A 25,464-nucleotide genomic window follows, 5' to 3' on the forward strand; every position below is an offset into this window, starting at 1 on the left:
CTAGCCTGTATGAGTACAATAAAGATGACTGGTTCATAACACTTGGCTGGAACATGGGGATCCAGCTTTTCAGAGAGTCAAAGGTAGTTCAGATAGACAGCACTGCCTTGGATGATTAAGGCTAATGATCACACAAAAGACATAGAAGCAATCAGTTTTAATTTTTCAGTCATGTTACATCTAGGTACACTGTAAGTCCAATGAGCTCCACCACCAGAAGTTCTCATTCCTGCAAGGCAACTTTACTAAACTTGCTTGCTTGCCTAACATTCTCAAGGTTAACCTGGAAATGTCACTTTTCAGGATCTGAAAATGACTTAGCTAAAATAAAGTTGAAGAAGCCAAGCGTCTCCTACTTTCCTAGTCCCCTGGGCACAGCTGAGGAGATGATACCATGCCCACACCCTAAAAAATTACGGCAACATCAAAAATCAACCTGCAAGAACCTAGCATGGCTCTCCTGCCACCGCGGATATAAGAAACACAGATGGGCTCCATCTTTCAGCTGTTTGGTTAATCACTGGGGAAGGAAGGGTCAAGCCCTCTGGACAGTTTCAGCTGCCCCTGTTCTTTTCCTCAAATTCCAGGATGAGACCTTTAATGTGGGACAGTTTCTCATGCAGGTACTCACAGCGCCGCTTCTCCTCGCTGTAACTGGGATACCGCTGCAGAGAAAAAGCACCCTTGTCAAAAAGTAAAGTGACTTCTACCTTACCACCTCTGGGCTCACAGCCTTCTTACCTTTCTGAACTTTTTATACTCCTGGACTATCTTGTCTTCTAGCACCTGAAACACAATGACACTGAATCAAAACAGGAGGCAGTGGGAAAGAGGATAAAGTAAGGAATGGGAGTAACTTCTGCTTTCATTCTACCAACTATTTACAACAGTTTGCTTGTTACTTTGCTTAGTCACTAAACATCCATGTTTAGTAGTTAGCAGGATGACAATCCTGCCTTTACCTTGTGCTCTGGAGTTCCTCGCTGAAGTCTCTTGATCTCTGCCCCCAGCTCTGTGAACCTCTGGCTTGCAGCCCCGACACGGGCGTGCAGAATGCGGTATTCAGCATAGTCGGTCTCAAAGTCCTGCTCGTAGGCCTGCTGCTGCTCTGCACTGTGGATGGTGCTGTATTGCCTGCCAGGGGTGTGACACCTTCAATTTCATTGTCCCTAAAAGCACTTGGCTGTTCACATGTACAGACTACGAGATTAGAAATGTGGGGAACTCACAGGAGATAATCTGGTACCTCCTCAGGGCTTGGGGATTCAGAAGCTAGGAAGAAAGCAAGAAAACAAGTAATTCTTGGTCTTTTTCCACTGGTATTTACCTTCCTCTCATCAATTCACCTGATTGAACTGAGAGACTCTGCTCCAGCCTGGAATCTCCATCTGCATCTTGCCCCCAGTCTTGTTCCTCTGGTGAGTCCTGATTTGATAGTCCTTGTAGTGGACTTGAGGCTAGAGGCAGAGCTCTGGGCCTTTTTTCCTCTGGTTCTTCAGTGGTTATAGGTGCTGAACGTTTCTATTAGAAAAAAAATTACGGGGTTGGGGATTTAGCTCAGCAGTAGAGCGCTTGCCTAGCAAGCGCAAGGCCCTGGGTTCGGTCCCCAGCTCCGAAAAAAGAAAAAAAAAATTACATATAGCAAACAGCAAGCTAGGAGGTAGGTTCTTTGGTCAAAAACTGCTATCCCGGGCTGGAGAGATGGCTCAGAGGTTAAAAGCACTGTCTGCTCTTCCAGAGGTCCTGAGTTCAATTCCCAGCAACCAGATGATGGCTCGCAACCATCTATAATCAGACCTGGTGCCCTCTTCTGGCCTGAAGGCTTACATGCAGGCAGAAAGCTGTATGATGTATACATAATAAATAAATGTTTAAAGAAAAAAAAAAGACATTTGCTTAAAAAAACAAAACAAAACAAAACAAAACTGCTATCCCAGCCACTCCGAGGTTTTTTTTTTGTGTTTTTTTGTTTTTTTTTTTTTTTTGTTTGTTTCTTTTTTATATTTTTCGGAGCTGGGGACTGAACCCAGGGCCTTGCATTTGCTAGGCAAGCGCTCTACCACTGAGCTAAATCCCCAACCCCACTCCGAGGTTTAAGTGTTAGTCTAACTGGTGGATGTGCAGGAGTGCACACATGTGAAAGATACAGGGTGTCCTTCATTACTTTCTGCCTTACTCTTAAGGTCTCTCACTAAATCTAAAGCTGTTCTTCCTAGGCTGGCTGGCCAGCAAGGTCCTAGAATCTACATGTTTCTGTTTCTCGTAGTGGAGTTAGAGACACAGGGAACACTGCCCAGCCTTTACATAGGTGTTGGGGTTTCAGATTCAATCCAGACCCTATGCACCTACTTGATAGGCCATCTCCCCAGCCTTTTATTTTGTTTTGTTTTGTTTTCGACCAGTCCTTAGGTAGGTAGTCCAAGCTAGTCTCATACTTACCCATTAAGCTGTGCATCACAGCATAGCCTTATCCTCCTATCTCTGAAGACCTTCTGAGAATATAGGCATGAGCTAGATTTTATGCTGGATCAGTACTGTATGAATCCAAGATTCACCCTACCTTTTAAACTACTCTTTGAAAAAGCTCTTGCCTCTCTGGACATCTCAGCACTCAGAAAGCAGGGACAGGTGAATCTGAGTTTGGGGCCAGTCTGTTCTACATAAGGAGTTCCAGGCATGCCAGGATTACACAGTAAGAAACAGACTCCAAAAAGAGACTAAAGTCCTTGCTTACCTTGTCCAGGCGTTTCTGGCTAGCAGAGGAAGGCAGTGGCTGATCAGGCTCTCTGTTTGAAAGGTAAGTGTGGTTTCTAGGATTTTTGGAAGGAATGGGAGAGACGAGGGTGAGAGCTGGGCATATATATCTTATTACAGAAATGTAAGGGTAGAGAGGAGACCCAGTCTGTCCCAGTACCTCACTTCCCACTGTGCCATGGGCTCACTGGAGGATCCTGGGAGTGACTGTTCATGGTTGCTTGCCAGTGGGTCAGACACCTGTCAGGGGACGTTGTAGGAAAACTTGGCTCCCTGAACCTGGGACCTGGGTATCCCATCTTATGTTGACTACTTGCTGTTTCTGGTCTTACCTCTTGTAGTGCCATCTGGGGATGGCCTTCAGGTTCATCTTCGCTGTCCTGCCAGCTCTCAGACTCTCTGGTACCTTCAGTCAGGTGTTCCTGAGCTAACAGTGGAGCTGGGATCGTATCCATGGCTGCCCAAATAGTAAGTCGCTCTCTCAGTGAGCCCAGGCAGTGGAGACAGTTAGGCCCAGATCTTGAGAGTGGGAAAAACAATAGAAAAATGACTTGGCAATCTTCTGAATACTTCTTCCCATTTCCTGCAAACTTCTCTTACCTGTTGTCTGTTTTTCCTTACCTGCCTAAGCGTTGGTACACAAGGTCCAAGCCACCACCCTCTTGGCCACACTGGGATACTATGAAGGAGAAGAGGCAGGACCATCCAGGACCTGGGAGCCTTAGATACTGGGGTAGGAGATGGTAAGCCCAGTTAAGCCGGCCCCCTTCCTAGTACCCATGCCGCTCCTCCCCAAACAAGTGTAAGACTGAAGACAAATCCCCAAGGGGCTCGTTAGCACACCAGGTGCAGCTGGGTCAGAGTTCCCCCAAGAGGCTGAGACCGCACAGTCTCCTGGGACCACAGCCTCACATCCTCATAGGGTTTAGTTCTTATAACTTGCTCATACTGTGACCACTGGCAAGCTCCAGCCCAGAGCGCACCTTCCTGGAGCCCACGCGTATGCTTCTTCACCCCCAACCTCCCTCACACATCCGGCCGGCACTTACCCCTCGTTGGCCTTGGAAAGCGATCACTGGCCGTACCTGCAGGAAGAGCCCAAACACCATCTGAGCACAAAGAACGCAAAGTCCCCAGGATCCGGGCTGGGGACACCTGCCTGGCGGGCTTCACTCGAGGGGTTTTAGGAGGAATGGAATCTGAGAAAGCCGCACCTCCCCAAGTCCCTTCTCCAGCATAGCCTACGGAGGCCAAGGTCCGGTTGGTCCGGAAGGAAAGAAGGGGCCCCGGACCAGCCGCACCTGTTGCTGCTGACACTCTTGTAGTGCCCGCAGCGCCGCCTCGTTGAGTCTTAGCATCAGGAGGCTGGTTCGAGCAGCAGGGGTGAAGAGGAGCCGCATTTTCCCACTCAGAGCTTCCTGGGTCCCCTCCATGGTGCCAAAGTCGCGCACATGCAGATCTGGGACCACAGGCGAGGGCCACCTCTACCTTGCAAGCCTAGGCTGGCACTCCCGCCCTCCGGGTCTTCCCCGCCCTCCACCATAACCCCACCCCCGGCACCGCCCCAAAGTTTTCCTAGTCTCCTGGGCCGTACCTCGCTCACCTCAGCTGCTGGCCAGGACCCAAGCGGTTTCTTCTTGGTTTGACTTGGGCAGCATTGGGCACTACGAGGAGCTATTCAGGTCTAGGGAGAAAGGATCTGCTTCCAGGGTCTGACCCGTCACCCAGAATCCCTTGTTCTGCCTCAGTTTCCCCAGTTTCCCCACTCTGGGTTTAAAATCGCGGTCTCTAAGTAAAAGCTGAAAATGAAAACACTTGAGGGTTTCAGTCTCACAGGGGAGGGGATCGAGACTGGTTGATAGGCGGATTGAGTCATTTATGCCTCCGAGTCCCCGAAGTACCTAGGAGACCAGAGGATGGCAGACCTCAAGAGGGACCAGTGCAATGCTTTTTCTTTTTTCGCCCGTGGTGCTGCGTATGCTGAGCAGGATCCTAATCTAGTTTCTAAAAGGGACTTGGTGAGGCTGTAAGCCAGGTGGGTGGGTGCCTCAGCAGACAAGGAAGCCTGGCTGTCTGGGACTGGAGACAAGCCTATCGGTGGGTGGAAGTGTGGGGCGTAGTTTGTGGCAAAAATTAAAAATAATAAATAGATAGATAGATAGATAGATAGATAGATAGATAGATAGATAGATAGATAGATAGATAAATGCAAGGCAGAAAGCCACAACTCACTCCCAGGTGTCACCTCGTGGCATAATAAACATAAGGGAAAGTGTCGAAACCGACAGCTGGCTCCTGCAGAAGGTACTCTCCCCTCCTCGTTATTTTGTTGTTTCTTTTAGACAGGTTTTCATTCGCCGAACTCATTAGCAATTCTCCTGCCTATATTTTTCCAAGTGCTGGGATTACAACAAGTGTTAGCCTCTACTCTTGACTAGAGGTGCCTGGTTGCTGAGTAGGGCTACAGATCCTATTGCTTTGAGACCCCAGGACAAATCTCAGATCAGTGATCAGTGTTTCCTGTCTCTATTTGTTCTTATTTGGTTGTTTCTCAGAATCCTTTATCTCCTTTTTCTTAACTGGGATCTCTGTTAAATTGTGTGTGTGTGTGTGTGTGTGTGTGTGTAATTCCAAGTGATTTTAATGCTGTTCATCTCAAAACAAATAATTTGTCAAAACCCATTGAACAATACACTCAGAACGACATGTAGGGAAATATTTGCAGTAATGTTGATTTTAAAATCTTGGCAACAAGTTGCTAACAGCAACCACAGATATATTTACCTACCCATTGGGCCATACTGTTTCTGTGGAGGACAATTTATTAATTTTATAAGTAGTTGTAACCCTCTATTTTTCTTTCTACCTTTTCTTCTCTTTCTTCTCCTTCATTTTAGAATCAGGGATTCTCTATGTAGCCCTGGCTGCTCTGGAACTCATTCTGTAGAACAGACTGGCCCCAAACTTAAGGATCTGCCTGTCTCTACCTCCCAAAAGCTAGAATTAAAGGCTTGAGTCACCACGACTGGTTTAGTGGTTATAATCCATAAAGTCATGGCCTGGGCTTTCTTTTCTTAGATGATAACTGGGACCTTTTGTAGGATTTTCCTAAATTTAAACTTAAAGGAGAGACCAGGGCCTGAGGATCAAGTTTGTGGGTAGAATGCTTGCCTGGTATGCACGAATTCCTTGGTTTGCTTCCCCAGAGCATGCATACACACACTTGTACATGCACACATGCACACATGAATTCAGGGAAAGCCACAAAGGTGTATATATTGGTAGGATAGCTTGTGACTAGTAGTTCAAGATAGGCTGGGCAACATAGTGATAAATTAACCTCATTTCAAAAACAAGCCGGGCTGGAGAGATGGTTCAGTGGTTAAGAGCATTGACTGCTCTTTCAGAGGTCCTGAGTTCAAATTCCAGGAGCCACACGTAGTTCACAACCATCTGTAATGAGATTTGGTGCCCTCTTCCCATGTGTCTGAAGACAGCTACAGTGTACTTATATATAATAAATCTTTAAAAAAAAACAATTAAGCCAATAAATAACTCAAGAGCAAATAGAATAGCAGGTAACTGAGGAAGATATTTGGATGATGGAGATTGGGACCTAACATTTGTAGGGCGGTCACTGGTTGCCTGTTATTTGGCTTTCACAAAAGGTATTATGCACATTTTATGCATGCATTCATTCATTCAACAAAATTTTCGGGGGCTGGAGAGATGGCTCAGCGGTTAAGAGCACTGACTGCTCTTCCAGAGGTCCTGAGTTCAAATCCCAGCAACCATATGGTGGCTCACAACCATCTGTAATGAGATCTGGTGCGTCTGCAGACAGCTACAGTGTACTTATAATAAATAAATAAATAAATAAATAAATAAATAAATAAATAAATAAATAAATAAAAAACAAAAAAAACAAAATTTTCTTGAGTACCAGGCTCTTACTGAACATCAGGGATAGATCAAATAACTGATTCTTGTTTTGGAAAACCTTAAGTTCTAGAAGGGAAGGAAACACTAAAAATTAATATGAGAAATAAAGAAAATTTAACAATAACATGCAGTGTATGCTAAAAGGTGATAATGCCACAGAAAATAAGGAAAAGAAAGGGGGGTGAAAGGGCTTAGGACTGGGAAAGGGACGACTGTGTATTAGCCAGAGTAGAACAGGTATTTAGCACTGCACAGACCACATATTCAATTCCCATCATACCCTTTCAAAAAAGCGAAGTTCCTTGAATGTAGAAAGGCAGGTTGTATTCAGCTATGGTGGGTGCACGGACTGTGGCACTGAGGCAGGCCTGGACAACCTGCAGCAAGCTGGGTGGCTTATCTCCAAAACGAAAGAGACCGGTGAAAGAAAGGTGGACCTACTAGTAAGCTCAATAGGAATATGTGTTGGAGCTGGGTGTGGTGCCCCACACCTTTAATCCCAGCACTCTGGAGGCAAAGTCAGGCGGATCTTTGAATTTGAGGCCAGACTAATCTATAGAGTGAATTCAAGGACAGTCGGGGCAGAAAGGTCTGGGTTCAATCAATAATACTCAGTGGTTTTTAAACTGGTATGGTGGGGTTTTGTTTGGTTTTGGTTTTTCAAGACATGGTTTCTCCGTGTAACCCTGGCTGTCCTGGGATCCCATTTGTAGCCCTGGAACTCGGAGATCCACCCATCTCTGCCTCCTGAGTACTTAGGTTACAGGGATGGGCCACCTTTCCCGCCCCTCGCCCTCCTCGCCCCCAGTGTGATTATAGGCGTACCTTTGCAGAGGTCCCAGGTTTGACTTCCAACGTACCATGGGGTCTGATGTCGTACAAACGACCTGTACTTCTAGTTCCAGGCATCAGACACTCACTCGGTACACACACATGCACACAAAACACTCAAACACATAAAATTAATTTTAAAATAAAATAAGAAAGGGGATGTTAAGCCAGCCATAGTGGCTCACCCCAGTTATCTTAGTGTTTGGAAAGCTGAGGCAGGAGGTTCACCGTTCTCTCTGAGCAACTCCGAGAGACCACTACTCAAAACTGCTATAGCTCAGTGGTCCAGTGCTCTGAGAGGCCTTGGGCTCAGTCCTGAGTGCTGGAAAACAAAGAAGAAAGTTAAAGACTCTAGTCCTCCCAAATATAACACCCACCTCATGAACATGCGTGTGGTTTCTTCCATGGCTTTCTAATGATCTTTGTGTAAAAAACGTGAGTGTTTGCATTAGTATCAAAAAAAGACAAAAGGGGCTGGAGAGATGGCTCAGTGGTTAAGAGCACCCGACTACTCTTCCAGAGGTCCTGAGTTCAATTCCCAGCAACCACATGGTGGCTCACAACCATCTGTAAAAAGATCTGATGTGTTCTTCTGGTGTATCTGAAGACAGCTACAGTGTACTTATATATAATAAATGAATAAATCTTTAAAAAAAAAAGACAAAAGAAAAACTATGGTCCTCTTACCCAATCGCGATTTTTTTCTTCTCCCCCTGCCCCCTTGTTTGTTTTTGAGACAGGGTCTTGTTAGCCCCAGCTGGCCTGGAACTGCTATGTAAACCAGGATACCTCCAAACTCTTAGAAATCTGCCTGCCTCTGCCACCCTAGTGTTGGGATTAAAGGTGTATGCCACATCATGCCTGGTTTCTTTTGGTTTTTGAAACAAGATCTTACTACATAGTCCAGTCTGCCTTGAACTCCAGAGTTTCTGGAGCCTCAGCCTCCAGAGTGCTGAGGTTACTGCTGTGAACAACCATGCCTGGCTCTCTAAATCCACTGTGAAGCTGCTAATTTTCCTCTAGTGTTGCCACCATAGCTGTCAGGATGCTATCTTGTTTTCCCTGCTGTAACGGCCTTTTTATTTGTATGACACTTTTTTTTTTCTTTCGGGAACGTACTCCTTGCTTTAATGAACTCGCTATTCTGTGCTTCTGCTTACGTCTTGCCTTAGTATGCATTGCCGTCCTTGTGTCAGTATTGTCCTTCTGCCTCCCTGACCTAGTTTCAGAGGCAACACCTCTCACTAATCATGACTCTGGATGGGCCGGCTGGCCTGAGGGAGCAGGGTCTTATGGCTCCCACATGCTGTTCTTTCTCAAGGGTTCCTCTGCCCCTCCTTGGCTGTGCCAATTCTCCATCCATCTTTTTGCTTCAAGTACAACACGAGTGACTTCGCTGGCCCAGATCAAGGTTATGGAGCTCACGAATTTCTTCCCTGCATAGAAGCAGCCGTCCAGTTCAGTTACTTCATCCTGACACAAGTAAAATTGTTCAGTCTCCATTCAAATTATACTGACATCTGTTCAGATGGGTCATGCTTATGCTCTATGCCCTGAGAAATAGTTTGAATATCACCCTTGTATATATAGACTATGGCTTCTCTTTAAAGCAGTTGTCACAATCAATTTGCATGTATCTATATGAGTACACATACAAGTGAGGGGAAAATAGCTTTTTTCTGTAGCATATTTAGAATTACATTATGAATGTGCCCCATGATGTATGGGGAGGTCAGAGGTCAATTTTCAGGAATTGACCTCTGATTAAAGGCATGCACCAGCCCCCTGTTTTAATTTTAAAAATATAAATGAAACTTCGGACACCAAAAATAAAATAAACTCAACATACACATGTATGGGAATATCACGTGGTTGTCCATGAACTTTTCATTGAGACAGTGTCTCATGTAGCTCTCTGGCTAGCCTGGAAATTGCCACGTAGACAAGGCTGGCACATTGATCTGCCTGCCTTGGCCTCCCCCATGGGCTGGGTATGCCCTATCACACAAAGCTTATTGGGCAGTTTTGTTGTGTTAGGTTTTGGTTTGGTTTGGTTTTCAGTTTTTGTTTGTTTAGTTTTTTTTTTTTCCCAAACAGGGTTCCTCTGTATAATCCTGGTTGTCCTGTAACTCATTCTGTAGACCTCAAACTCACAGGGATCCTATTGCCTCTGACTCCTCCGTGCTGGATCAAAGGTGTCTTTTTTTTTTTTTTTTTTTTTTTTTTAGTGTGGAATGAACCTTTGGCCCTATGCATTCTAGACAAGTGCTCTGTCAGAGCTAAATATCATGCCTTTTTTCCATCCTTTTAAGACAGGTCTCAGGGTTGGGGATTTAGCTCAGTGGTAGAGTCCTTGCCTAGGAAGCGCAAGGCCCTGGGTTCGGTCCCCAGCTCCGGAAAAAAAAGAACCTCAATCTTTACCATTTGTAGACGTTGAGCTTGCAATGTTCTCACCTCTGCCTCTTAAACATCTGGCGATACAGGCTTGGCTGATTTCTCTTGTGGCTGTTGTTCTAACTTCTTTTGTTTTGAGTTTTTGGATTCTTGTTTTTGTTTAATCACTTAAAAATGAATGTTAGGGGGGTGGGTAGAAATGTAGCTCTGTTTGTAGAGTGATTTTGTGGTATGCATGAAACACTGGTATTGATCCCCAGCAAGGAATAAACTGGTCATAAAAATGAGGTCAGACGTTTCAGATCATTTTTTTTTTTTTTTTTTTTTTTTGGTTCTTTTTTTCGGAGCTGGGGACCAAACCCAGGGCCTTGCGCTTCCTAGGCAAGCGCTCTGCCACTGAGCCAAATCCCCAACCCTTCTTTTTTTTTTAAATATTTGACTATTTTCTAATCAAGAGTATATTTTCTGCACACTAAGCAATATCATGTAGAAGAACAATTAGTAAAATCTGAACAGCAAAGACAATGAAAATTTGCTTTAACATTTTCTTTCAGGGAGAAGACACCACACTTCAACCTAAGGAAAACACTTTGCAGTCCAGGTCCTTTATTTCCTTTTGTCCATTAGGCCTTGAATTATATGGAATGGGCTCCAACAGCTCAGGCTCCTTTCCATTAGTCCTCACAAAGTGGGCTTCTCTGGGTGGTGCAGGCTGGCGCTTCAGCTGAACCCAGGTGCCCTTCTCTTTGGCTTCCTTTTCCTTCTGATCGTTCTCCTTCACCGGCTTCAGGAAGCTGTCTCTGCTCTTTGAGTGCTTGATGTGCTCAATCCGCACATTGATCCTCTTGGCCAGAATCTTGCCTTTAACTTGCTTGTTTACAATGATGCCCTCGGCATGCTGGGTGACATTGTAGACTCTTCCGGTTTTGCCGTGGAATACTTATGGGACATCCCTTTTTGAACAGTGCCCATTCCCTTGATGTCTACAATATCACCCTTCTTGTAGATTCGCATGTATGTGGCCAAAGGAACGACTCCATGTTTCCTAAAAAGGTCTAGAGAACATATACCGAGTACCTCTTCTCTTTCCTTTAGTGTTCGTCATTTTGGCGAGTTACTGGAAGATGACTGCCCCGGCAGAAAGTCAGATCATTCTTTTTTGTTTGTTTGTTTGTTTGTTTGTTTGTTTTTTGTTTTTTGGGCTTTTTTTTTTTCTGGAGCTGAGGACCGAACCCAGGGCCTTGCGCTTGCTAGGCAAGTGCTCTACCACTGAGCTAAATCCCCAACCCCTAAGCCAGATCATTCTTTACATAGCTAGTTCCATGTCACTCTGGAAGTAAGTAAGTAAAATAATTTAAGATGTGTGAGGATTCCATGATTAAACCCATTAATCCAGCCAGGCATGGTGGCTCATGCTTTTTAATCCCAGCACTCGGGAGGCAGAGGCAGGTGAATCTGTGAATTTGAGGCCAGCCTGGTCTACAAAGTGAGTTCCAGGCTGTTACACAGAGAAACCTGGTCTCAACAAAACAAAACTCCAAACAAAACAAAACAAACAAAAAGACAAAAAAAAGAAAAAGAAACTCAACCCCTCAAAACAAAACAAACAAACAAACAAACAAACAAACAAACCCCTCCCTGGTTTTTAATTTCCAGTGGGCAGTTAGGTGAGGAGAAAGATGGAGAGGGGAAAAAGCTGATAGGAACATATTAACATTAATAGTAGGAGCTGTACAGATGACTCAGTGTGGTTAGGAGATACAATATTCCGGCAGAGGGCGGGATTTGGTTCTCAGCACTCACACTGGGTGGCTCATATCTACCAGTAACTACTCTGGCTCAAGGCTATCTGACATACTTTTCTGGCCTTCATAGGCACTACACAAACCCACAGACACACATACACACATATTTTTGAGAAAGATCTTTAAAAATATTAAAGTTCAAGAGGGACTGGACATAGGTAAAATTGAAAATGGTAATGATGTTTTGCTTGTTTTTGTTTTCTCTCTGCTCTACAGAAAGCCAGTTTGAAGTCTTAGCCTCAACCTGATTCTGATTAGTTTGCAGTCCCATCAAAATTTACCACCATTCATTTTTATTCCTCACCCCTGTGTGGTGTGTGTGTGTGTGTGTGTGTGTGTGTGTGTGTGTGTGTGTGTGTCTTTAGAGGACAACTTTCAGCCTTTTATCTTCCTGAGGCAGGGTTTGTCATTGTTTCTGTTGGATTGCTTTGTATTCCAGGATAACTGGTCCATGAACTTCCAGAAAATTCTCCCGTCTCTACCTCTCTCTCTTTTTTTAAAAGATTTATTCCTACTTATATGAGTAAACTCTAGCTGTCTTCAGACACATACTAGAAGAGTGCACCAGATCCAGTTATAGACGGTTGTGAGCCACCATGTGGTTACTGGGAATTGAACTCAGGACCTCTGGAAGAGCAGTCAGTGTTCTTAACCACTGAGCCATCTCTGAAGCCCTCAACCTCCCTTCTCAGTATAGGAGTGGAAGAATTACAGATACACACATAACCACACCTGCCTTCTTCTTTATTTTTTTTTTTAAAGATTTATTTATTTATTATATATAAGTACACTGTAGCTGTTTTCAGACACACCAGGAGAGGGCCTCGGATCCCATTACAGATGGTTGTGAGCCACCATGTGGTTGCTGGGAATTGAACTCAGAGCCTCTGGAAGAGCAGCCAGTGCTCTTAACCGCTGAGCCATCTCTCCAGCCCCCTTCTTTATTTTTTTTAAGATTTATTTATACACACCAAAAGAGGACATCTGATTTCATTATAGATGGTTGTGAGCCACCATGTGGTTGCTGAGATTTGAACTCAGGACCTCTGGAAGAGCAGTTAGTTAGTGCTCTTAACCTCTGAACCATCTCTCAGCCCCACACCTGCCTTCTTATGATGGTCCATGAATCCAGCTCTTCGACCCCTTAATACAGTTCTTTATGTTGTGGTGACCTCCAATTACTTTTATTGCTATTGTAATTATTTTTTTACTGTTATGAATCATAGTATAAATATCTGTTTTCCAACAGTCTTAGGTGACCCCTGTGAGTAGAGATGGGTATCTGAATTTAGCTGTTTAGTGAAGGTACAAGACAGGATAAAGTACCTCAACTCAGGTTTTCTTGTGCCTGGACAGCAGGAAACTAATCCTACAGTTGTAATTTATGTTGGGGTTGTTTCATATAGTTTAGCAGAATTCATGTTGTTTTGAACCTAGGATGGAGAGAAGGCTTAATTGATGTCTTCTACAGGGGATACATCTGTGATACAGCAACTGAAAATGAGAAAGATTAGTTACCAGTCTGATTTCTCTTACAAACAAATGTAAGGTTCAGAGGAAATGATACAATGTAGACATGGTAGAAAGAGGAGAGAGAGGAGAGAGGAAAGGGGAGAGGAAAGAGGAGAGGAGAGGGAAAGGGAGGGGGAGGGAGAGGAAGGAGGGAGGGAGGGAGAGAGAGAGAGAGAGAGAGAGAGAGAGAGAGAGAGAGAGAGAGAGAGAGACATAATATGAGCATTCCCTAATCGTGGTTCCTGAAGTAACTCCACAGTCAGATTCAAGTATGCTTCGTCACCCCCAAGGTACATTCACATTCAAAGTTTCTGTGGGCAGTCTGTACTGAAGTACAGTTCAGTAGGGGAGATGTGTATGCAGGAGCTCTGGACTCAAGCTCTTGGGAAATAATTGCAGGATCACTTTAGACACACAAAGTGCGGCTGCGATTAGGGGCGAGGAAAGTGGAAAGGGGTCTCCTCCTTGTCTGTGTATGTTTTCAGACAACTGTGGCAAGTGTTCTGCCAAGAGGCTGGGCGATGGTTTAACAGTGCTAAGTTTAGCTCCAGAGAGCTGAGAGCACTTAACCGGATGAACCTCCTAGGAAATCCCGCCCTCACCCCGTCCCCGCCCCGCCCCCCGCATTCCTTCGGGGAGACTTTGTCAGTCAGTACCCTAAACTGTCCCACATGAGGTCACTTTGCCCGGTCACGTGCTCGGTCCCGTCCGAGCGCCACATCGCCAGCCGCACCCCTCCACCCCACCGCCCACGTGACCCGGCCTAGTTTCTACAGGCAGGACCCAGCGCTCCGGGAAGCCCCGCCCCGTGCCAGGCGCTCCGCCCGCGAAGCGCCGCTCTTCGCCCTCGGGGACTGGCGCGTGGCACTGCACTCCACGTGTTTCCCTCTGCCCAATGAGAGCGGGCTCCCGGGCGTGAAGGGGCGGGAGGAAGAAGACGACTTGGTGGCGTCGCGCGAAGGGGGCGGGGCCTGCAACGTCGGCCCGAACGAGGGGACGCAACGGAGGCAGGTTGGAGCCGCTGCCGTCGCCATGACCCGTGAGTGCTGGGACCTTTTCCTCTCTCCCTTTTCTTTCCGGGCTCGCTCTCCGCGCGCCCGGACGCCGGCGTGTGCGTCCCCTCAGCTTCCCGGGCGGAAGGTTCTTCGGGGAGCGCTCTCCAGCTGCCTCCCGCTCAGCCGGAAGCGCAGCCCTCTGCACGCCGCCACTTGCCGAGACCCCTGTGTTGGGCGCGGGCCGCCGCCGGCTTTCCGCGCTGGGGAAGCCGGGTGCCCTGGGTGGTGGGCCCTAGCGCGTGCTCCTGAGGCCCCGTGGCTTCCCACACGCCGCGCCAGCTGTCTGGGCCCCCGCGCCGCCCCAAACTTGACGCGCGCCGCCGGCAGTCTCGACCGCACCGTCCTCCCGCACCCCCAAGTTAACCTGCCCCGGGGCGGCTGCCACACCCCGGCAGCCGAAGCTCGGCGCTGGGGTCGGCGCCACGGCCGGGGACAGTCGGGTCCCAGTTGTGGGAGGAGGGGCGCTGGTGTGTACGTGGAGCGGCCCCGGCGACTCACTTTCTACCTTCTCCTCTTAGGCGGTAACCAGCGAGAGCTCGCCCGCCAGAAGAACATGAAGAAGCAGAGCGACTCGGTTAAGGGAAAGCGCCGAGATGATGGGCTTTCTGCTGCCGCCCGCAAGCAGAGGTAGCCCCAGGGAGGGGAAAGGAAGGGTCGGGCCGGGACTGGACGGGGAGACCTGGGTTAGAGCGAGGGGTGTACCAGGAAAGAGAACTCTTGCAGGGTTCGAGTCTAGGTTAGATGTGAGGGGCAGAGTGCATTGCTTCCTCTAGAGTTTTATTTCCTCCCCACTCTAAATTGTTAGGTCACAGCCATACAGGAAGGGACTGGGGCGGGTCCCTGTCCGCAGGCTGATTTCTGCGGGCCCTGGTTCTGACCTTAAGGGCAAGGGCAGGGGCTTCACACATCAAGTGTAGTTGTTTTGACAGCCCAGTACTTTTGACCCTCCTCGATACTTGTATCTCCTCCCTTTTCCCGACTTTCTCACTGGTGTTGGGGTGTGGTGCTTAGTACAGAATAGAGAGCCTTGGGCTTGAATGGCCAGACTTCTGACCCCTTGGGCAACAGCCAGATGGAGACTGATTGCCTTTTGACCTTAGCTCTATTCCTCTTGTTCTCCTAGGGTGGGAATATAGCAGCCATATGCTGAACTTTGTCCCATCCACTTCCATCTTATCCTCTGTACCCTTCATCCCCCTGCATCTTGTCCTTTTTGCCCTCTGGTACCTCCCAGTGCCCCATCATCTCTACCCCCAGGGACTCGGAGATCATGCAGCAGAAGCAGAAAAAGGCAAACGAGAAGAAGGAGGAACCCAAGTAGCTTTGTGGCTTCGTGTCCAACCCTCTTGCCCTACGCCTGTGTGCCTGGAGCCAGTCCCACCATGCTCGAGTTTCTTCCTGTAGTGCTCACAGGTCCCAGCACCGATGGCATTCCCTTTGCCCTGAGTCTGCAGCGGGTTCCTTTTGTGCTTCCTTCCCCTCAGGTAGCCTCTCTCCCTCTGGGCCACTCCTGGGGGTGAGGGGGTTACCCCTTCCCAGTGTTTTTTATTCCTGTGGGGCACACCCCAAAGTATTAAAAGTAGCTTTGTAATTCCTTGAGCGCCTGGTTTGACTGGGGATTGGGGGAATGGGGATGGAGGAGTAAATGCCCTTTCCCACTAAAAGGGGGGAGTTCTTTTAGTCCTAAGAGATTATGGATTTGTAGACATCATAAGGAAAACATCACAGAAGAAGCCTTTATTTTAACTATTGCAACCAGAAAAGCACTCCAGTTATGTGGCATAGGAATCCTCTAAGAACTATAGAGACTTCTTTTCTGTGATTTTTTTATCCCCCACATTGACCTTGAACACCATCCCCAGGATGGTATTGAGGGCCGTAAGAGGGGAAGGATCTAAGACCCAAGTTTATGTCTCTTTTCCTCATTCTTTGTTTGCTTGAAAGTTGGCCAAAAAAAATCCTGCTGCTCACCGACTTCGGTGGTCGGCTGCTCTCGAATTCACATTCTCTTCTGTCATTCCTCGTGGAATGAAGGTGGTTTTTGTCTTCCATTTTCTTTGACCTCATGATGAGGATTAAAATGTGTGGTAGCTGCTGCTCCTTTCTTCCTGTGCCCTGGCCTGTTCTCTGGTCTGGGCTTCTTCCACCCCTGTGCTCAGTCAGACTGAATCACTTGTTTCCTTTCCATTGCCAAGAGCAGACCCAAATCTTCAATCTCTGTAGGTCTTTCCCTGACCCTATCTCCAGCTCAGGAGCCAGAACGGGGCTTGTGCCACACAGCTAGGATCAGCTAAGGCTCCTGGGTTTACTTCCTTGGGAGTTAGACTCTCGCTTTAATGAAGCCGTAGTTTGTCTACTTCTTTTCATTTAGATACTTACTGAGCCTAATCGGCGATAACTGCTCATTTGTCCTTGAGGTGTTGAGCTCAGTGGGCGGCTCCTGGAGCTAAGATTAAGAGTGTAATTAAAGGGTCTCCCAGTCAGTTAATGTAGATCAAGAGCCAGTTTTTATGTGGCAGTACTGAAGCCACGGCAGTGTTGCCTAAAGACACTAGCTAGGGTGGTGGTGATTCCGAGTGGTGAGCCAGCAGTGGTGCCAGGAGCAGCCCCAGATAGAGGAGTACACAGGCCCAGCATGAGGCAACTTTGACCCAGAAGGTAGCCCAGCTACCCTTAGTGAAGGTCTTCTCCAGTTCTGCTTCCTCATAGCTGTGAAACCAAAGATTAGAGATGATGCAGGGCCTTAGCTTTTGAACTTCCCTGCTTCCTCATAACCAGGGCAGATCCTTGTGTGTCCCTCTCCCAAGAACTTCTGGAATGCCTTTCTAAAATGTTTCCTTAAAATAGCTGGGTTTTCCGGGAGTGTATCTTATGTATGCTTTCATCCTACCTGAACCAGTTGGTAAGGGTAACCATGACATAGAGCGAAGCAAGGAAGAAGGCGAAGTGGAAGCCAGAGTAGCTGTAGGAAAGATGCTGGCTCTGCACTTGAGCAGCTGGAGGGGTCTCCTGGTCAGCTGGCCTGGCCCTGCTCCCTTGCCCTAGAGAGAAGTGTGGTGGGAAGCAATGTTGCTGACAACTCCCTTTCCCCAACTCTTGTGAAGGCTCTTGAAGGCTCTGGCCCTTTACAGGGTTCAGCTAGCTGGATTGCTAGATTGACTCACCGTCCTCTGGTTCCACTGTTTGGGGGCAGCAGAAACAGACTGAGGGCTTCTGTAAAACAAGGCAACGTGTTTTGAAATGACTTCAAGAAAGTGTGAGGGTGCTAATTTAGAAAATCTCAGACTGGCCTGGTGTAAGAAGTGGAGGCACACCTGGGTTCAAATTCTTGCTCCAGCATAAAACTGGCTATGCAAACTTTGGTAAGATGTTTAATCTTTTGTGCCTCAATTCCTCCATTTGTGAAATGGAGCAAATACCTACCTCACAGGGTTGTTGTGAGGATTAAATTAAATGAGACTATGTATGTAAAGTATCTAGCACAGTGCCTAGCACGTTGTGGGTACTCAATAAAAGGAAACAGCAGCTAGAATCTGAGCATTCTGGGTAGAAGTTGGTAGGATGTGTGTTTCTGTGTTCGGGGGTGGGGTTTTGGGGGTTTTGAGCTTTTGATGCTCACCTGGAACTCATACTTGTAAACCTTGATGATCCACAAGGGCCCAAATAACTGCGCCAGGTAGGAAGCCTCGTTGCTGTGAAAGAAAAAGTATTTTAACTTTGGGCCAAATATTAAAGAATGGCATTTACTGTCAACTAGTCCAGTTAGGTATGCTTCTGGAGGGTATTGTGCTCCCAGAGGCCCCTAAAGTCTGTGCATCTAAACTCAACATTCCCTGCCCTGTCATCTCACACAGATCATCTGACAAAATGCTATTCTTAGAAACTCCCCTGTTCGTGGGGAGCTTTTCTGGTTCTAGACTTGCTCTACGGGATCATCTGACAAAATGCTATTCTTAGAGACTCCCCTGTTCGTGGGGAGCTTTTCTGGTTCTAGACTTGCTCTACAGTTTAAATAAACCACAGCCCTGGACATTCTTCAGTGAGTCCTGGGCATCTGCTCACACTTCCCCTTAGCACCTTTACGTACCAAGCAAAGAGTACACAAGCATACATGATGCTAGCACTAAACACTGCTACTGATGCATCCGGTATTTGTGGTTCCATTTTATTCTGGCCAGGCAGGCACAAGGTGTGATTCTGTCCTTGAAAGATTACTGCCAAGGGGCAACAAGAGAACAGGGTTATGAGTAAAGCTGGGTATTTAGAAGGAACAGAAAAGGTCTTCAGCACTAATACTGGCAGTCTGGGTCCTCACTTGTCTCTGGGGGACGGCTGGACAGTGCAGAGAAGGTCAGATACATGATATAGCAGCTGATGATAGAGGCTTGTAGGAGGCCGGAGTTTGGTTGCCCTGGGGAGCACAGATGTTAGTTGACAGTGAACAGAGTTAGTACTACCTCCACCTGTACGACTGTCTTCCCCTGTCCTTTGGGGAAGAGTGTGACAAAAGCAGCAGAGGTACTTCAGATAACAGATTGGGAAAACTAATAAAGGTTTGCTATAATTATCAAAGGGATACACTCCACCCCCAAATCTGTAATGTGAAATTGCATATACCCACTGAGGCGGATGCAAGGTGCGATGGAGAGGAGAGACAGGAGGCCACAGAAGCAAAGGTGCAGACTGAGTAACATTTTGTTGAGCAGGCAACCATCAGGGTGTGTGTAGTGGTGGAACAGTAGCACAGCTCCCACACCTGCCATACTGTAGAATCCTAGTGTGGCCAGTAACACACCTAGGAACCAGCTACAGTCTTGAGCTGCACCAGTCTGCCTAAAGAGAAGTGGTTAAGGGATTAGATTTTACCCATTACAGATTAGTCAGCTCACTGAGCCACACAGTACATTCTTGAGCTTTTTGTTGTTTTTTGACAGGATTTCATCATACACTCCATGGGTCCTTGAACTCTTGCCTCAGCATCCTGAGTATTGAGTTTATGGGTATTTACCACCATTTTTTTTTTTTTTTTTTTTTTTTTTTTGGTTCTTTTTTTCGGAGCTGGGGACCGAACCCAGGGCCTTGCGCTTCCTAGGTAAGCGCTCTACCACTGAGCTAAATCCCCAACCCCTACCACCATTCTTGATTACCTGTTTTTCGTTTGTGTGTGTGTGTGTGTGTGTGTGCGCGCGTGTGTGCGCGCTCTTTTTTCTTTTTTTTTCCCTTCGGAGCTGGGGACCGAACCCAGGGCCTTGGGCTTGCTAGGCAAGCACTCTACCACTGAGCAAAATACCCAACATCTGTTTTTGTTTTAAGAAGTTGACTTAGAACTCCCTACCCTGCTTTTTTTTTTTTTTTTTTTTTTTTTTTTGTGGCCTTGAATTATTGGCCCTCCTGTTTCTACCTCTGCAGTGCTGGGATTACAAGTAAATGTCATCAACATCTGATTTCCTGAGCATTTTGGTATTCTTTTGGAGGCCATGGGAGCAATACCTGCTATGGCCTTCTCTGTATGAGTAATGTCTCCCAACTTCCTTGGGAGGAGCCTTTAGGGTTAGGTGTGTCTTAACCAATTTATTTGTGTGTGTGTGTGTGAGACCCATACATAATTGTGAGCCCTCATGTGGTTTTGAATTGAACTCAGGAAGAACAGGCAGTGCTCTTAACCTCTGAGCCATCTCTCCAGCCCATCCTTACCAATTCTTGTTCCAGGACTGGGCAAAGGCTGTGATAAGCACCAACTGTAATAGGATGAATGTGAAGCCTCCACAGATGCCAATATAATGCCAGGCTGCAAGACAGGCACCATTGGGAACTTTTAGCTCTGCCTGGTCATGGTGTATCAGTATATCCCTCCACCCCCCTGCAACCCCTACGTAGCCTAGGCAGGTCTCAAATTCAGTCCTGCTCCACTCTGTCCTGAATGCTGGCATGACAGTCGTGTAATGAAGTCCAGCTTCCTGCTCTTGAGTAGTAAGTTGTGGCCTACTTTTGCTGATGAAGGTGGAAGGTGAAGAGTACCTGGGAAGAGATGCTCATCAGGGATGCAGAAGGCAGCGGTACAGAGACCTAACAGGAACAACAGCTTGAGGCTCCAGAAGCTAGTTAGGGTAGAGAGAAAGCCAGATTGAAGAGCAAAGGCAAAGGAGGAAGATGCCACAGTCACATCTCAGCAACACTACAGTTACAGAAGGTTTGCATATAACTATTGCTTACAATTTAGAGCCCAGGAGTTTATAAACCTATTTTGTGTCTTTTTCTTCATTCTGGAGTTTCTTTTAGCCAGCTTGTGTCTACTTCCCTCTGTCCCATCCCCATCTAGAAAATTACACACAAACCTGTTATGCAGCTGTGCCCGAGGGCTGGTGGGGGAGTGGAGGCGGACTAGCAGCACAGCCTGTAGCAGGTGGAAGGTGGCAGTTCCCGCACATACTCGATACACAGCCCCAGAACCACTGAGCACTGGACAGTCAGAGTTGCCGAACAGGTGGGCACATAGCACTGAGGGCATCTGGATCTGCAGGGAGTTTGGTTGTGAGAAAAGTAAGGGCAAGCCATAATGCATGGACAGGTCCCAACTTTCCCCTGCTAGGTTGACTCCTTTGCTTCCTGTTCCCAATCAAAATCTTAACAGGTTTTTTTTCCTCATGTTGCAACCCCTGCCCACTTACCCCATGTGCTTTGCCCCAGACCCTTTCTACCACTGTCTTCGAAAGTAGGAGGCAGCAGATTGCTGAGGCTCCCATGTGGAGAAGGATGTAGAACAGGCGGCTACAAGTAGACTCGGTCAGAGAGTGGCAGCCACTGGTCCAAGAAACAGGCCCACAGCAGGACACCTGGGGATAGAGCAGATAGATGTAGGAAGCAATGGGGAGTTTTTCAAAGGGTTAACCAAAGGTCAAATTCCCAAACCCTCCATCCCACTGTCTGGTTATGAGCCACGTAGGATTACCTTCCACAGAGAACTAGTAAGGTTTTCATTGCAAGAACTTTAAACTTCAGTGTATGCATGAACCACTTACTTTTTCCTAATGATCTATGGTTGGGATGAGAGGTTTACCGATTACCCAGGCAAAGAACCAGGTTTCTGTCCCGAACTCCTAGTTTTTTAGCTATCTTTTGCTTAAGATATAAGCAAAGATCTCTTCAAGTCTCTTCCCAAATGTCATCTCACCTGATAGAAGGGGGTTTTCACTACGACATCGCTGACTCCACCGTGCTGCTGTGCAAAGCCCTGGGTGGTGCTACGGCCTGTGATGTCTTTTGCACCCATCAATTTTGGCCCAGAGGTTAGATCCTGTATTGGAAAAACTGATGAGGGACAGCAGCTTCTCAGGATTTTCACCCATTGGACAGTCGCTTTGCTGGCCTAATCATCCGTCTTAAGGCAGCAGCATGGGTTTTTCATAAAATGAATACAGATCACCGGGAAGTGGTAGATGCAAATACTCTTGTGAAGATGCCTTCACAGAGCTTCGGACTGTTTTCTAAGATTAGGAGCAGTTGGCCTATCTGGTCTGGGGATTAGGTTTTTTTTTTTAATTGGTTTAGGATTAGCCACCTTGATTGGACAGAATTCCTTGTGTGTGTGTCTGTGTGAAGGGATTGTTTTTAGGAACAGTGAGTTTGACTGGTGTGGGTAGTGAACAGACAGTCGAAGGAGACTGCAGAAAGCAAGCTGGAGAGGAAGTCAAAAGCGAACCTCTTTCCTAGCTGAAGCTTCTCAAGACAGGCACAAAGGTGTGGTCCAGCCCCTACCCCGCCCCTTATCTGGGCGGAAGCTGAGCGTTGCCGGAAGTTGTGAAGCGGCAGCCTATTGCGGCGGCGCGGTGAGATCGAAATGGCGACCGAGGGAGACGTGGAGCTCGAGTTAGAGACTGAGACCAGCGGCCCTGAGCGGCCTCCCGAGAAGCCAAGGAAACATGACAGTGGTGCTGCTGACCTAGAGCGGGTTACTGACTATGCGGAGGAGAAAGAGATCCAGAGTTCGAATCTTGAGACGGTGAGGTTGGCTGGGAGCTTGTATGAGAGGGGTTGAGAATGGGGCGGGAGTGAGGAGAGACTGACTGGTTTTGCTACTCACCGGGGCTCCGGGACCCCTGATAGTCATAGTGGGATTTGGCAGTAGGGCGAGGCTAAGCGACAGCACTCAACCAGTCTGCGGTTTACTTAAGAATTTGATAAAAATGGGACCTAAATGTATCTCAAGGGCACGGAATGAAGCGTAGTCTTTTGGTCTTGAGAAAACTAGTAGTTGTGAATACCTGAAAAGCCACGTGGCTTTTATTTGTGGTGTTGTGTTTTAGATGGGAAAATTTGGGTCGCATGGTGGTAGGTAATTAGACTTGTGTTTTCTACAGGCTATGTCCGTCATTGGAGACAGACGGTCCAGGGAGCAAAAGGCCAAACAGGAGCGGTAAGTTTAAAGCCAGCGCTACCAGTAGGTCCTCCTTCTCCAGGGGGGGAAAGTTTTAATCTTTAGCCAACTCCTAAAGATCTAGGGGTTACAACTTTGTTGTTAGTGGAAGGAAAGGTTCCTGGATATCTTAATGTAAAACTTCCAGGGGCGCGTTTATTTGCTATTTTCAGTCAACCTGTTCTACTCATTTTCAGTGTGTACCTGTGAGTGTTCCTTCTGGGAGTTTATAGCAGAGGCAGAGAATGAAAACAAATGTATATATTTACAGGGAGAAGGAACTGGCGAAGGTCACTATCAAGAAGGAAGATCTGGAGTTGATAGTGAGTAGTAATGCTTTAATGGATTCACAAGAGAAGTTCTACCCACGCTGGGTTCCTTAAACAAGTGGAGCCAAAGTTTGTTGTAAAATTTATGCCTGAGAAGAGGCTTCAGTGACGTGATTTTCCCTCTTGCAGATGACAGAAATGGAGATCTCTCGAGCAGCAGCCGAAAGGAGCTTGAGGGAACACATGGGCAATGTGGTGGAGGCTCTTATTGCCCTAACCAACTGATAAAGTGTGTTTAGACATTCTGGACTGATTTACGGAAATAAAGTGTTCTGTTTTGCTGTTTTTTTTTTTTTTTTTTTTCCAGTTTTATCCCAGATCAAATGCATTATATATCCTATTTTATTGTCAGTTTCTATGTTGGACCTTGATGAAACCGTATGAACAATCAGTGTAAAGAAGTACCTAATGTTCAAATACAGGCTCTGTTTTTATTACCCTTATTCTGTGTGTGTGTCTAGGCACTCTCCTGCCATAGTGTTTCTACCATATGGGAATGGAATTCAAGTGCCCTTTTTCACTAGGTTATCTCCCCAGCTCTAAGCAGCAGATTCCAGGTGGTATGTGAGTTTCTCTCATCTGACTAGCTCGCTCTTGCCAATATAGAGTACATTTGGATCCTCTGCAAAAGATCCACATGCATGTTTCTAGGATAGCTTATGCTATCTGTTTTTCTCAGATCGGTTCTTTCTGTATAAGCCAGGCTGTTTTCAAGCTCAGATCCCCTCCCTAACTTGAGAGCTGCTTCATTCAGCTACCCTTACCAGCTCTTCAAGGCTATGTTAGGAATAGCGAGACTAGCTCCTGTTTATAAGCAACTGGAATAAACATTCAGGTTCTAGAAAGGGAAACATCATTTATTAAAATGTTGGATCAGGGCTGGAGCTATGACTCAGTAAGTACCTGCCTCAAAAACAAAATGAGTTTGGATTTCCACTAATGCCCTAAAAACCCAGGAGTGGTGGGATGCTCCTGTAACCATGCCCTGGGGACTGTGCTGAGACAGGCAGCTGGGACTCAGGAACTTGTGAGGTCATAGCACCAAACACAGTAGAGTGACTAAGGGAATAACACCAACTTCTTGAGTTCCACCAGCCTGTACATGGGTAGAAATGCATACTTAATTATTCATAAAGAGCTTTTTTTTGTTTCTGCCATGGGCCAGCTGTAGCTGAAGCTGTTCTGAAACTCGGAGCCCTTTTGCCTCAGCTTCTGTGTGTTTCCCTCCATCTGGCTCAGTGCTCACTGTTAGCTCGGTTATTTCTTAGTGTTTACACCTTAAATGTTACGTAGTTATAGGCAGCTTGTTGACAGCCCATGAGTGGGTCTTATTTATCTTTCATCTTTCTGAGACAGGGCTTCTCTGTAGCCCAGGCTGTCCTAGAATTCAATATATAGACCAGTCTGGCCTCAAACTCTGCTTGCCTCTTCCTCCATAAAGGTGTGTACCACCACTGCCTGGTTATGAGTGTGTCTTGTAGGGATTAAGGTGCTGAGAATAAGAACTATAGGGCCTTACCCATTCTTTCTAGAGCAATTCCTTTTTTTTTTTTTAAAGATTTATTTATTATATATAAGTACACTGTAGCTGTTCAGACACACCAGAAGAGGGCATCAGATCTCATTACAGGTGATTGTAAGCCACCATGTGGTTGCTGGGATTTGAACTCAGGACCTTTGGGAGAGCAGTCAGTGCTCTTAACCACTGAGCCATCTCTCCAGCCTGAGCAATTTCTCTACTAATAGATCACACCTTTTTAAAAGAATTATTTGGGGCTGGGGATTTAGCTCAGTGGTAGAGCGCTTACCTAGGAAGCGCAAAGCCCTGGGTTCGGTCCCCAGCTCCGAAAAAAAGAACAAAAAAAAAAGAATTATTTATTTTAGGTATGAGTACACTGTAGCTGTCTTCAAACATACCAGAAGAGGGCATCAGATCCTCACATGGATCCTCACATGGTGGTTGTGAGCCACCATGTGGTTGCTGGGAATTGAACTTAGGACCTCTGGAAGAGCAGTCGGGTGCTCTTAACCTGAGCCATCTGTCCAGCCCCAGGGGGTTATATTTTTTTTTTTAAAGATTTATTCATTTATTATATATAAGTACACTGTAGCTGTCTTCAGATACACCAGAAGAAGGCATCGGATCTCTTTACAGATGGTTGTGAGCCACCATGTGGTTGCTGGGAATTGAACTCATGACCTCTGGAATAGTCGGGTGCTCTTAACCACTGAACCATCTCTCCAGCCCCAGGGAGACTATATTGTCCAGGCTTGTCCCCTTCAGCCTCTTAAGTAGTTGGGACTAACAGTTGAGTACCACTGGCCAGTCTTTTTTTAAAAGATCTTATTTTAAATTGTTTATCTGCTCATGAGTACAGGTGTTCTGGGAGGCCAGAGGCTTCAGATTTCCCTGGAGCTAGACTTACAGT

The 25,464-nt window shown here is 46.7% G+C and overlaps 4 protein-coding genes and 1 pseudogene across 11 annotated transcripts; 2 read left to right on the forward strand and 3 right to left on the reverse strand.

The window, feature by feature from the left end:
* Nucleotides 1-140: 140 nt before the first annotated feature.
* Ell3 (elongation factor for RNA polymerase II 3) lies at nt 141-4,279 on the reverse strand. 4 transcript variants are annotated; one of them, XM_087650933.1, is made up of 11 exons: nt 3,969-4,279; nt 3,804-3,839; nt 3,376-3,482; nt 3,087-3,273; nt 2,915-2,994; nt 2,735-2,810; nt 1,347-1,521; nt 1,230-1,272; nt 963-1,134; nt 742-786; nt 141-665 (listed from the first exon to the last, which is right to left on the reverse strand). In XM_087650933.1, exons 1-11 carry the CDS (start codon nt 3,990-3,992, stop codon nt 555-557), a joined length of 1,056 nt encoding a protein of 351 aa, XP_087507059.1. In that variant the 5' UTR covers nt 3,993-4,279; the 3' UTR covers nt 141-554.
* Nucleotides 4,280-10,492: 6,213 nt separating this feature from the next.
* On the reverse strand, nt 10,493-11,026 carry LOC147995651 (large ribosomal subunit protein eL21 pseudogene; annotated as a pseudogene).
* Nucleotides 11,027-14,068: 3,042 nt separating this feature from the next.
* Nucleotides 14,069-17,845, forward strand: Serf2 (small EDRK-rich factor 2). Of its 2 annotated transcripts, none has more exons than NM_001401909.1 (3): nt 14,069-14,277; nt 14,812-14,920; nt 15,528-17,845. In NM_001401909.1, exons 1-3 carry the CDS (start codon nt 14,271-14,273, stop codon nt 15,811-15,813), a joined length of 402 nt encoding a protein of 133 aa, NP_001388838.1. In that variant the 5' UTR covers nt 14,069-14,270; the 3' UTR covers nt 15,814-17,845. The 2 variants fall into 2 exon arrangements, with proteins under 2 accessions (NP_001388838.1, NP_001092252.1); NM_001098782.1 differs by having other exon boundaries at nt 14,242-14,277; nt 15,551-17,830.
* Serinc4 (serine incorporator 4) lies at nt 16,005-22,020 on the reverse strand. Of its 3 annotated transcripts, XM_087652050.1 has the most exons (13): nt 21,993-22,020; nt 21,465-21,587; nt 20,962-21,126; nt 20,629-20,807; nt 20,312-20,391; nt 19,988-20,081; nt 18,915-19,126; nt 18,609-18,704; nt 18,381-18,507; nt 17,913-17,985; nt 17,458-17,506; nt 17,184-17,334; nt 16,813-17,002 (listed from the first exon to the last, which is right to left on the reverse strand). In XM_087652050.1, the coding sequence occupies exons 2-13, from the start codon at nt 21,561-21,563 to the stop codon at nt 16,849-16,851; spliced, it is 1,479 nt and encodes a 492-aa protein (XP_087508176.1). In that variant the 5' UTR covers nt 21,564-21,587; nt 21,993-22,020; the 3' UTR covers nt 16,813-16,848. The 3 variants fall into 3 exon arrangements, with proteins under 3 accessions (NP_001402855.1, XP_087508176.1, XP_087508177.1); NM_001415926.1 differs by lacking the exon at nt 21,993-22,020 and having other exon boundaries at nt 16,005-17,002; nt 21,465-21,765; XM_087652051.1 differs by lacking the exons at nt 18,915-19,126; nt 20,629-20,807; nt 20,962-21,126; nt 21,465-21,587; nt 21,993-22,020 and having other exon boundaries at nt 20,312-20,329.
* Nucleotides 22,021-22,105: 85 nt separating this feature from the next.
* Nucleotides 22,106-23,478, forward strand: Hypk (Huntingtin interacting protein K). Of its 2 annotated transcripts, NM_001305263.1 has the most exons (4): nt 22,106-22,292; nt 22,651-22,706; nt 22,978-23,029; nt 23,165-23,478. In NM_001305263.1, the coding sequence occupies exons 1-4, from the start codon at nt 22,131-22,133 to the stop codon at nt 23,258-23,260; spliced, it is 366 nt and encodes a 121-aa protein (NP_001292192.1). In that variant the 5' UTR covers nt 22,106-22,130; the 3' UTR covers nt 23,261-23,478. The 2 variants fall into 2 exon arrangements, with proteins under 2 accessions (NP_001292192.1, XP_087508178.1); XM_087652052.1 differs by lacking the exons at nt 22,651-22,706; nt 23,165-23,478 and having other exon boundaries at nt 22,117-22,292; nt 22,978-23,037.
* Nucleotides 23,479-25,464: the final 1,986 nt, after the last annotated feature.

This window comes from Rattus norvegicus, chromosome 3, assembly GCF_021556685.1.
Source record: "Rattus norvegicus strain SHRSP/BbbUtx chromosome 3, alternate assembly SHRSP_T2T, whole genome shotgun sequence".
Classification (NCBI taxonomy): domain Eukaryota; kingdom Metazoa; phylum Chordata; class Mammalia; order Rodentia; family Muridae; genus Rattus; species Rattus norvegicus.

Excerpts from the sequence above, each read along its gene's own strand:
- Ell3 (NM_001011957.1), bottom strand. The coding sequence starts at position 4,187 with ATGGAGGGGACCCAGGAAGCTCTGAGTGGGAAAATGCGGCTCCTCTTC. Across the intron at positions 1,273-1,346 it reads GAGTCTCTCAGTTCAATCAG|CTTCTGAATCCCCAAGCCCT; the intron begins GTGAATTGATGA and ends CTTTCTTCCTAG. Across the intron at positions 666-741 it reads AGTATAAAAAGTTCAGAAAG|CGGTATCCCAGTTACAGCGA; the intron begins GTAAGAAGGCTG and ends TTTTCTCTGCAG.
- Serf2 (NM_001401909.1), top strand. Across the intron at positions 14,921-15,527 it reads GCTGCCGCCCGCAAGCAGAG|TGCCCCATCATCTCTACCCC; the intron begins GTAGCCCCAGGG and ends GGTACCTCCCAG.
- Serinc4 (NM_001415926.1), bottom strand. The coding sequence starts at position 21,563 with ATGGGTGCAAAAGACATCACAGGCCGTAGCACCACCCAGGGCTTTGCA. Across the intron at positions 20,808-20,961 it reads TCTGGGGCAAAGCACATGGG|ATCCAGATGCCCTCAGTGCT; the intron begins GTAAGTGGGCAG and ends AACTCCCTGCAG. Across the intron at positions 20,392-20,628 it reads CGGGCACAGCTGCATAACAG|CTTCTGGAGCCTCAAGCTGT; the intron begins GTTTGTGTGTAA and ends TACCCTAACTAG.
- Hypk (NM_001305263.1), top strand. The coding sequence starts at position 22,131 with ATGGCGACCGAGGGAGACGTGGAGCTCGAGTTAGAGACTGAGACCAGC. Across the intron at positions 22,293-22,650 it reads AGAGTTCGAATCTTGAGACG|GCTATGTCCGTCATTGGAGA; the intron begins GTGAGGTTGGCT and ends TGTTTTCTACAG. Across the intron at positions 22,707-22,977 it reads CAAAAGGCCAAACAGGAGCG|GGAGAAGGAACTGGCGAAGG; the intron begins GTAAGTTTAAAG and ends ATATATTTACAG.